Genomic DNA, 12,019 nt, shown 5'->3' with positions numbered 1-12,019 from the left:
TACATGCTATGTCAGTCATACAAGTAAAAAGCAGTCTACAAATTACTGTACACTCAACAATATCAAATGCACTGCTAATCTAGTAATAAGGCTGACCTAGCACTCTGATGTGTCTGCTGTGATTGGTTGAGAAAGATAGCAAACCACGAGGTTCAGGTCACTTACATCAACAAATTGGCCGCATGATTTTTGCATGAAAAAAAAAATTACAAAAAGAAAGCTGCGTAAGATTGTTCTTGGATATTGATCAACACCCCCCCTCCCTTCTTTACCTCCACTTGTGTCTTTTACCACCAAAGATAATTGTCGTGGGAAAAAAAAGAAAAAAGACTTGGCTATGCGTGGCTCATTTTTAATTAGCTTAATTTAGAGTTATAGGAAACTTCCAAATTGTCAATAATGCAGCCCCGCTCTTCCCTCCCACAAGCACACGTCTAACAGGTCAATGACATTTTTAATTAGCATTCACTTATAAGAGTTTCTAAACCATCCAATTGATTGTCAAGCCACCATTATGTCATTTGACTTTAGCTCTCCACTCGAAGAGCATTAAAGGGCCCCTATCATGAAAATTGGAGCTTTTAACCACGTTACAATGTTCATTACTCAGCCCAAACACCTTCCTCGGCTCATTGTTGAGGATTATAAGGCCCGGTTTTGATAAAGCACTTCACAACTTACACTTCGTACATTTTTTGGACTTATCGTTTTTCTCAGAGTACAAGTCGAGTCGACCCTATAACTCAAAACAGACCAAATTTATTCCCCAAAAATCTGTGTTTGATTACATTAATTTATTTTAGAAATAAGAATTATAATGGCTTAAAATTATTTTATATACCTCTAATTCGATATAGTATGCATCCGTTTTGGAGCGTTTGCACTGAGCGACGAAAAAAACACTTAGCTCAATCGTATTACCGCTTTTTGTCAACAAGGAGGTTGCGTGGATAATTTTTCGAGCGGACTTATTATGAAAAGGAAAAGACGGCTTGACTTCTATATCCTTCAGGTCTTGGATATGCGCTTGGACAAGCCGGCATGGATTTCGGCAGGTGGGGGGGAGAAACATCATAGGGCAAACTTCCACGCTCTGACCTCAAAACAATTTGAAGTAAAAAAAAAGAGAAATACGGTAGGTAGTATCGCAAATGAATACTTAGAAGAGAGAACCAATTCAAGCATCCTAAAACCTTTGTTTCCAAAACTGCTTCGTTAGTAATTTTAGTTTATTTCACCTCCAAAGACTTCTTGACAAAAAACTTTCACCTCAATTATTACTTTTGGTATACCAGGGTTGTAACCCTTGACAACGCGGTTTTTGTTGGATTATCTCTGTTTTTGGATTGTACCAAAATTTGTTAATCCATTAAGTAGAATCTTCACAATTTTTGGTCAATCTTTTGTCCTTCTTGGACTTTTACATTTGATAATTTTTATTTTAGTCGTTGTAATTTATATTTCAATTATTTCTATCTACCATGTGTATTGGATTAATTTAATCTGCTACTAGTGTTTTTTTTTTTGTTTTTTTTCTATTATTATTTTATTTCGTGATTTTTATATATTTTATATATTATAATATTTTATTTCTATTTTTCTTCTTACGTTTGCAGGTGCAAAATGTTGTTACCAAAAACCTGTCAAATTTCATATTTTTGAATTTCCTTTTTTTTTTAATCTTTTGGCACATTCATCTTTTAAGGGTGTGCATCATCTTCAAATCCCTTGTTTTGATCCCCTTTGATAACAATTTGAACTTTTTGGACGACGAGAAATAAAATTTGAGACTTTAGGGGTTGTTTTTGTCGAAATCCCTAAATTTACATCTTTGTTGAAAATTCATATTAATCAATAACTCAAAACGAACCCCTGCGACATAAGCTCGGTTTAGTGAAAACGCATCATCATTTATATGCATCTATTTAGCTGTGGAAATGTGAAAATATCATGATAGGGGCCCTTTAGAATTCATAAAATAAAAGTGGTACAAATATGGTTAAAAGAGAAGTCTTAACAACATGAAAACAAGACATTTTCAAGGGCGTGTTGGGGTGGGGGCGGGTCAAGGGAAGGGGGGAGTTGTTCACGTCATAGCAAACACATGATCAGAAGAAGAAGAAAAAGCATCAAGTCACGACTTTACGGCTTGGTTTTTACTTGGGGGTGGTGTGGGGGTGGGGGTGGAGTGAGGGGGGGGGGGGTGGTCACTCAGAAGGGAGGAAGAGGATGGGACGCCCGTCTCGGGTCAGCTCAGCCCCCCCCGTCCGAAAACAAACATTTCTCAAATCATAAAATGCTTTTGTTATCAAGGTTGATGCATTCACAGCCACAGAAATGACAGCACATACCCCCCCCCCCCCCCTCCCCCCCGCAGGCCTTGAAGAGAAGAGACATGTGAGAGCTGTGAAAGAAACAAACTTCAAGCATATTCTCCTCAAACCTTCCACTTTGCGGAAAAGGCTAGTTTCCATGGCAATGACGTTCATTCGGCCCGTTTGCGTTCCCCTCGCTCTGGTGTGTTTGCGGGCCGCGTTTCACCTTGACGCCTGAGAGGACAGCCCGTCGGCTCGGGGGAACAAAAAGACCGGCTGTACAAAGTAAAAGTTGACTGAATTACTTTGGATTTTTTTTTTTTTTTTTGGGGAGTGGCGCCAATCAAAGTCAGACCGGGACGAGGGGACGCGTTTTGATCGTGCTGCTTTCAAGCGGCTTCGTTTTTGGGATTAGCTAAGCCACGACATGGGAGATGTACTGCAGCCCCCAAACACACCGAAAGACGATTCCTAGGCCCTCCCCGTCTCCTTTCCCGTCACCCGAAACGACCGCGTTCCTTGTCTCTCGTTACGCAGCTCGGACAGGCCGGGAAACTAGGGCTGAGCAAATTCATTGCTTTTTGTAAACATTTGATTTTACTTTGAAAAACCAGGACCAAATCTTTAAATGAAACCACATGAAAAAGTTTGCTCACATTTGTTTTTGTCATGTGAAGTGTAATTGCAATCAAATAAGAATGTTCTTTTTTTTTTTAAGTTTCGGGCATTGTGATGCATTTGGTTCTTTTTTTTCAATTTTAGACTAAGCTGTAACGTGTATTAGCGCTGTAAAAAATAATTAACAATTGTTGAATTATATTGCTCTTTTCTTTTGCTGATGTTAAAAAGGATACAGGTTTAGGTATACTTTTTTTATAGACAATAATCTTATCGGGGGGGGGGGGGGCACAGAAAGAATTTTCTTTCCTAAGGGGGACTTGGAAAAATATAATTGAAAAGCAATGGAATATACGATTAAAATTATTAATTAACAGAATAGTGTTCTCTCAATATAATGCAGTTCACTAGTTTTAGCCCGACCGGATTATTTATTTATTTTTTTTCATCAAGGTTTAAATTTTGAGAGCATAATTAAATGAGCGAAAACTGAGAAAATATTAATACCGTTGCAAACATTATAAACTGTGCGGTGAGGGGTTTTATCACTTTAAAAACTGAATAACAAAAAGTAATGAAAAAACAAACAAAAAACATAATTGTCAATAGAAAAAAATGTTTATTTATACATTTGTTCATTTTATTCATTTACTTCCATTTACATTATGTTTTTTTTATATTATATATATATATATATATATATATATATATATATATATATATATATATATATATATATATATATATATATATATATATATATATATATATATATATATATATATATATATATATATAATATATTTATATATTTATTTTTTATTAAACTATGTTTTTTGGTTATCTTTACTTTTTTATTATATATCAGTTGGATCAGTTGGAACGGTAACTGTGTCAGTTGAGTTGTTTACAACTGATATGGGGCATAGCCACCGGGATTTAGCCACTGCTAGTGCTGTTAGCTGCTAACAGTGCAATGATAAACAATGTTAGCATATATATATATATATATATATATATATATATATATATATATATTATTAAACTACGTTTTTTGGTTATCTTTACTTTTTTTTGTTTTTCCCATTTAATGTTTCAAAGCAATAAAACCCCACGTAGTCTATAATTTTCACAGAAGGCATTAATAATTTTCTCAGATTTCTCTTGTTTGGTTATGCCCTCCAAATTGAAACCTTGATGAAAAATAAAATCAGCAAAACAGAAAGGCCGCGAAAGGCGCTACAGCGAGGGACTGATAGTCAGTCTTGGTATGGGCAATACCGGCGCTAGTATTTCCTTGTTATCTATTGAGACCAGAATCGGCGGTACCAAACAGCGGTGCAGGAAACCCAAGGATGAACTTTCAATCCAGACTTCTCCAAGCGCGCCGAGAGAATAATAATGAGCAACGGTCTCCGTCTGACGGCGGCGCGTAAGCCATAAACAGGAGAGAGCGTGGGATATTCTGCCTGATTGATTGCGCTTGACTCGCATGATCGGACGGCGGCCGAGACGCACGTTAAGCCGGCATGATGAAACATCTTCTTTATCTCCGGCACGCACGCCAACGATTCACCCGAGCTCCTATTTACTCAGAAGGAGCGCGGGGCAGACGGGCGCCGATGCGGCCGTGTCGGCCTCCTGACAAACACGGTTAGACCGCCCGTCACGTCGGGGCCGCCGGCGCCCGTTTCAAATATTTACAGCCAAAAGGTTGTCGGCGGCGCGGGGCCCTGGAGTAATTCGTCTGTGATTGGGCCGCGGATGGAAAAAGCCGCAGCGGCTCGGCGCCGCCTTCGGATGGTCTCCTCCGCGGCGCTCTTTGTGAGATGTTTACAAATGTCGGATGATGGAAGGCCACTTTATTGAGGAGCTCCTCGTAGCTCGCCTCTTCCCGTCACGCCGAGACTTTCGAGTAGCTCGGAGATAAGCGAGACGAGGTCATTTTGAGGTGGTGACCGTTGAGATGAAAATGCTATTTTTTGATTTCCTTTGACAGTCTTCATTTATCGCGGGAGATGTGCTACAAAAAAGTGAAATTCACCAAGCGGAGGTTGAATTTTATTTCATGTTCTTTTGTTTTAGAGATTTTATTTTGTCTTGTATATGTATTAGATTATTACATATATATCTTTATTTTATTCATTGATTGTTCATTTTTATTACAAATGCTTTTTTGTTGGTTATAAATGTTTTACTACTGTATGTTTTTCCATTTAATTTTGGGGTTTTAATCTGTCAGAGACGCTACAGAAATATATATATATATATATATATATATATATATTTCTAGTTTACAGTGTTTTTTGTTAATGATAATACTTTTTTGTTATACATTTTTTTTATTTATGATATTTTTTCCTTTTATTATTTCATTTATAGTTTATTCATAGTGAAAATGCGTTTTTGTTTATCATAAATGTTTGTTTCCATGTTTTGCATTTTTTTTGTCTATTATACATGTTTTAGTTTACTGCATGCAGTATATACAATATATACACACATACATATGTTCCACCTATCGTTTGTTTTGTTTATGAAAGATGCTTTTCGTTAATTATAAAACGTGTTTTTACGTGATTTTCATTGTTATACATATATGTATTTTTATCATCTATTATTTTTTGAGTATTATATGCGTATATGGTAAATATACAGTATAGAGTTTTTTCTTTGTTTATTATACACATTGTTTTGTTTTTTCTATTTATTATAAATGCTTTTCTGTTCTAATCAATTTTTTTTCTACTATATTTTTCGTTTTCATGTATGTTTTCCTATTTAGTGTCCCTTTCTCTAACATTAGCGTTCCTACTCTCAAAATTCAATCCTTTGTCAAAATTTATTAAACAAGTTCCCTTATTTGGACCTCCTTTATTAATCAGTCCAAATATACAGTATATGGTAGCTAAAACAAACGTAATTTTAATGATAAATCTACACGTTCGAAAAAAGTGCTATTATATAATGACTGACTGTCTTTGACTCTTCATTTTGGTGCCACAGTATACAATGATAAAGGCCCAGTCTTCCAGCCAATCAGGACACTGAACAAAATGTGTTTTTTTTTCCCTAACAGATCAGGACACAAAACAATATAGATATTAAAAAAATCTGTGAAAAAAAAATGAGACAGCGAAAGGTGAATCGCGTTATACCGAGGGAACACTGCACATGCAAGAACTTCATCTTTAATTCCAAGCACCCCCCCAACTCATTAACATTACTAGAGGATCCCAGTCTAGGTTTAATTGGTTGATGTAATTACGACTGCCCAACATAGTCAAAGTTTAATTAACCTGCCGGGGAAGGCGGGAATTTCCACCTCTCGGTCTCGCGTCCAATCCTGTATTCTATCCCGATCCGTGCTGCTCCGTACTTAATGAGGCTTAGTGGTTGGCAAGGCGGCATTTTATCCGCCTCCCCCCCTTCTATGCATCGCCTGCTTCCACTTATTAACATCCACTAAGTTTTCCTTCCTTCCCCCCGGTAGGACCTTTTTCTCGGCTTCCTCGGCTCACGCCACATAGTGTATTGTGAAAATGTTGAGCTGTAACTAAATAATTCACAATAAACTCTCAGTGGCGAGCCAAACTGAGTTGTGAATCGGCCCTTGAAAACTACGCTGAATTAGAATGCTCCCGTTTGAGTCGGAATATAGAGAATAATGAGAAGCTCGACACCAGGAAATGCTTGCAAATGTATAGTAAGGTTTCCTGCATCTGGCTAATGAGTACAGTGGTACTTCTACTGACAAAATTAATTCATTCTGGAAGTAATTTCATTATGTGAATTTTCCATAAGCAGAGACGTTTTTACATGTTAGCAGGCTAATCCGTTCCAAGACCTCCAAAATGCACCGAAGCCCTTTAAATGAATACTAAAATATAATAAAAATGCATAAAAATGGTAACAAACGCATATTAGTGCATAATAATAAAAATGATCATGTAAAGAATAATAAAAAAACACTCATAAACCTTTTAAATTAATCATTAATTGTAGCAGTGGACAATATAAATGCAGGTCACTTGCTTGCCTTGAGATGGTGTTGGTGTGTTGGTGAGGAATGCAGCGAGAGACCTTTTCAGGACAAATTTTTAAACCAATTCTTGGGATTATTTTGAGAAAGTTTACTTACGTTTAGTTTGGGGTCATGCAAAGTGCTCCCTGTGTGATGTCATTGTGTTTTTGTGTGAAGATGTACAATGTTAGCTGGAGCTAATGTCAATTTTATGTTTGTTAGGTATACGGTCTTACACGGAACACTGCTGCGTGGATGAAACGAGTAAAAATGAAAAGTGGAAACATCAATGCAAAGAAACTATTGTATCGTCTATGGGCAAGCTGGCATATTAATAAATTATAAAAATGCATCACAAACTTTAACAAATAACATATTACATTACAGTCATGTTGGCGCAAGCGTTGGTATCTCGTGTCTCTTATTATATGCCAACATTATGGACAAGATTTATTATTGGATAAAATCAACCAAATAAATGTTTGTTGGGTTTATGATTTAAAATCATAATCCTCCATAATCGTAACCCAGTCCCAAGCTCATTTTAAATTCCAAGGCAAAAATACAGTAGACCAAAGAGACAGTGCATTCCCGACTTTCGGTGTCAGTGCTGCCTATCTGGCTCCTTCGGCTTTTGCCTCCCTGGCACGGGTTTTGGCGCCTGCGGGGCGCGATAGGGAGCACGTTTGGTATTTCGCCACTAAAACTTCCAAACACCCACAAAGGGATCATGAAAGAGAGAGACAGGTGTCTTTGCGTAAAGGAGCAGCCTGGCTGCCAATCACTATGTGCATGCACCTGTGTGGGCATATCAGAGAGTTAGTTGAGCTTCTCCACGGGAGATTAAGCTCGGGCGTAGCATCCACCTCCGAAAGAGAGAGAGAAGAAAAATCATTTCTGCCTTCGATAAGGAGGGAATCGAGTCTCTATTTCTGTTCCAGCCACCTACGGAGCTAGAGCAGAACGCTACATTTTGAGCTTCCCAGATCCTTTTACCCTTTTGTACATGCATCTCCAAGGCCAAGATGGAGAAACAATGTTTAGGTGGGAAGAGGTGCATGGTGAGTATGTACAGACCAAGCTAAAAAAAAAAAAAAAAAAAGCTTGTCTTTTTTTGGAACGACACACAGACAATTTCTTTGCATTTCTATTGTTAAAAGTTTGTAAGGTTATTGAAGTAAAGAATCGGCCGCAGCACTGCAGCTATATTTTAGTATTTGGATTTCGTACTGAAAATTCTATTGAATAATTGCGTATTTGGACAAAGGTAAAAATATTTATTTTTAATTGGTTGAAGAACAGCGATGAATACAGAAGACAACAAAACACATACTTTCATATTCATTTATTTTACTTTAATTTGAACTGCGTGGCAGCAGACTATTTTGCTCTCTAGACACTTTAATGAGATTTTAGACAAAAATTTCCTCATTTAGTTTAAAAAAAAACAGTATTATGCTGGCTAAAGGGCACTTTTGAGCAACTTTGTCAGTTGAGTCAGTTACAACAATTAAGCCCGTTTGATCCATTTGAAAACGGATCTCGTTCAGCCAATACTGGGCATTTGACTGCAGCTAGCCACTAACACTGCTAGCATCTACAGTAGTGCTACTTGTCACTGCTCACAATGGGGTTGGTGGTCATGTTCCAGGGAAAGAAGGTAGCAGTGTTTGCATGGACTGATAGTGCAAGGACTAGCACCTACATCCTCCACTATCACATGTTGATTGTTACGTTGCTGCCATGTCTCCCCTAACCCTTCAGGGCAGCACACGGCTTTGTAAATATGACCAATCCTATTGAATAAAAGAGGGCTCGACAGAATGTGGATCAGAGCGGTAGGAGATGTGTGCATATTTCTGTCCGTTCTCCTCACGAGTAAAAAGAGCCCAAGTCTTTTGTCTTCCTTCATTGTGTTTTGTTTATTAAATGTTCGAGGTTGACTGAACCTGGTACTAGCACTGTTAGTCGCTAACATTGGAGTCATCACTAACCACACAAAACAACTATAATCATAATTAATTTGAATAATTAGCAACTGAAACTGAATTCAGGAGTGTTGGTGAAGTTGCAGGGACCTTTTTCCAAATAAGTGTTGCAGCCATTAAAAATTTTGGTATTTTGATATCCTAATGAAAATTCCATTGACTAATTGGGAATTAGAAAATAAAACAAACACATTTTTATTTGGTTATAGAACAATTAGGACCACGGAAGACAGTAAAATACGGTCATTTTTAGATATTTATTTTACTTTAATTCAAACTGTGCATGGCAACTGAATATTTTAGTTTCTAGAAACATTAGTGAGATTTGGTATAAGAAAAACCTGACGTCAAAACCATAGTAATTTTTGCTGGCAAAAACAGGCATTTTGAGTATTCCTTCTGAGTTAAAAAGTGATCAGTTGGAACGGCAACTGTGCCAGTTGAGTCGTTTCCAGCTGACATGGGGCAGTTGACTGCTTCTAGCCACTGCTAGCGCTGTTAGCTGCTAATAGTGCAATGACAAACAATGTTAGCATATATATATATATATATATATATATATATATATATATATATATATATATCTTCTGAACCGTAGAAGAGTTTCTTTAGAAAATTAATTAAAAAAGACTTTGACCTCACGTCTCGGTGTCAGAAATCACCGTAAGTGACGGGCTGCCCCTTGCTCACATCCGGCCAATCCGAGCTGCGTAGCGAGCGTAGCGCAGTCATATACAAGAATCCCCAAGCCGGACGACCTCACTTTGTAGAACGAGCATCAGAACCCCCCACCGGGTCGACTCACCGTTTCCAGGCTCGCACTCTTCCAAATCTTCGTCATCGCTCGGACACTCGGCAGACGCTACCAAAACTTCATCCGCATTCTGCAAAAAAACAAAGAAAGAAAAATGCTTCCTCACCAAACTTTTAATTCTATTCTATTTTTTTTAAACACTCATAATAAATCATTGTGTACTTCTCACAACCGCGCAATGAATATCCTTGGCTCTTTGTTTAAAAACTGTTTTTCCTTCTCAAGCTTTCGACGTGTCTCCGGCTGCATAACAAAAGCCTCGTCAAAAAGCACTTTCAAAAGCCCCATGCGCTCCCTTTAAAACACCTTGGCTTGGAATTGTATTTCCTTTTGTCATAAACGAGGCCAAAAGGAGACACGTTTGCCTCAGAAAGCTCTTGTGACAGCCATTTAGACCGGGATCTTGCTTCTACAAGCTTCTGATAGCATATCCAGGTCACATATCTCTCATTTTGATTCAAAGTGTCAAAGCGTATTATTCACCTGTGATCAAAGCTATCGGGGCGGAAAGCGGCTCAGGACTCATGAAGGAATTGAAATTTGGGTTTGACCTGAATAAGCCCGCGCTTTCTTCAGCGGCCCGTGCTGCCTCAGCGAAAAACTCTCGACGTGAATTTGAACGTTCGGCAGCACAACCTGTGGGCATGATACATCCCGGTTCATTTTTAGCCTTCAGAAAATGAATTAGCAACTGATGATAGGTTTTGCCAGGTCATTTATCCAATAACAATTCAATGTATTAGTATGGCAGTGAAAAGAAAATGAATTACGGATGAACCTTGGTTTTGTTCAGGGTATGATCCCTTTTAGCGATTTATCTTAATTATCGTAATTCCCCAAATATAAGACACACCGGTGTGGAGGACACGGGTCAAATTCTGGTACAAGTTCGGTCCTCGAGAGCCACAATTCAGCCTGTTTTTATTGTGTCCCTTCAAATAACACACCTGATTCAAATGATTAGCTCATCAGCATGCTTTGCAGAATCCTGATAACGACGATTCGAGTCAGGTGTGTCACCCCTGTTCTGGTATGTTCTCTGTTATTGGATATACGACGCGCTTTGGCACCAATGTAAAAGCTATAGCATAACAGAATAAATCTCATCTTCCGGAACGCTTCATATTTTCTTGTGTGCTTATCCGTAGGCTATAAATTGCTTGCGCGTTAAGTGTGTTTCCCATTTCCCGCCTTGTGACCGGTCAATGAATGCAGCGTCAGTTTAACGAAGAAGTTGTTTAGGACGCAGCTCAAGTTGATTTTGCCATAAATACCCGAAGATGAGCAGCATCCGTGTTTCACCAGGTTTATGATTATGGGTATATGCCGAAAGACCGCAATTAATAAACGAGTCAGACGGAATAACTTTCCATGTTCTCTAACCGGTGCACAGAGGGTCCATATTGCCGCTCTTAATTGAATCAGCTGGAGACATCATAACTTTTACATGATCCTCTGTGTTTTAGTAATGCATTGATCCCCCCCTACTTCACAGTTAATGGGGGGTGTCAACCCCCCGTGAAGTCTGAAACGCGCAAAGTAGGGTATCAGTTCCTAGATTTTTATGTACGCCCCAATATAGCCGCAGTAACCATAAATAATCCTTTTTTTTGTATTTTTTGCGTATTTTATTTGCTTTCTCCTATTATTTAACATTACATTATCCTTATCAACATTATTAATATTGTTGTATATTCATTAAATAACTAATATTACTTAGTTTGTTGAGAATTTGTTCTCAGGACTGGTTATCTGCACCAAGATTCCGGTGAAAGAGTACGCAAGTCATCACGTTGAAGTCAGTAAACTATCATATAAACACTTGCCGAATTTTAATCTATGACTTTACTGTATTTTTACCCGACATTAGCAGGTTAGCAACAGCTAACAACAACTACTAACTATTAAGTGCAACCTCTACAGAAACGAACACATAAACAGAATAAACACTCATCGCTTACTAAACATAGGCAGTAGCGTGCGTTAGCAACATAAATGATAATAAACTATAAATATGAGGTTACGTTGTCATTCACTACGTCACCGTAACGAGCCAAATGACGTACAGAGAACGTAAAACAGGACACGGAAATGAAACGCGACCCGACAAATTAAAAGCATGCATTTCAAAATAAGATAACAAACGTCTCGAACTAACGCTTGAAGAATTCTTAACATAGTTATTAACTAATATTACTTAGTTATTTGATGAATACAGTACTGTATAATGTACTTTTTTGCTTTTTTCAATTTTTTTCCA

At 37.9% G+C, this 12,019-nt stretch overlaps 1 protein-coding gene across 6 annotated transcripts in view; it reads right to left on the bottom strand.

The window, feature by feature from the left end:
- The window catches only part of nrxn2b (neurexin 2b), a 444,830-nt gene that overhangs the window by 4,214 nt on the left and 428,597 nt on the right, over nucleotides 1-12,019 (bottom strand). For all 6 annotated transcript variants that reach the window (XM_088405168.1, XM_088405575.1, XM_088405495.1 and 3 more), the window contains one exon: nucleotides 9,751-9,829. In XM_088405168.1, the coding sequence (XP_088261294.1) occupies nucleotides 9,751-9,829 (79 nt within the window). The remainder of the gene's footprint in view (nucleotides 1-9,750; nucleotides 9,830-12,019) is intronic.

This window comes from Hippichthys cyanospilos, chromosome 1 (assembly GCF_059441005.1).
Source record: "Hippichthys cyanospilos isolate Australia breed blue-spotted pipefish chromosome 1, RoL_Hcya_1.0, whole genome shotgun sequence".
NCBI lineage: Eukaryota > Metazoa > Chordata > Actinopteri > Syngnathiformes > Syngnathidae > Hippichthys > Hippichthys cyanospilos.
Note: the sequence above shows the minus strand (reverse complement) of the source record. Positions and strands in the feature narration are given on the sequence as shown.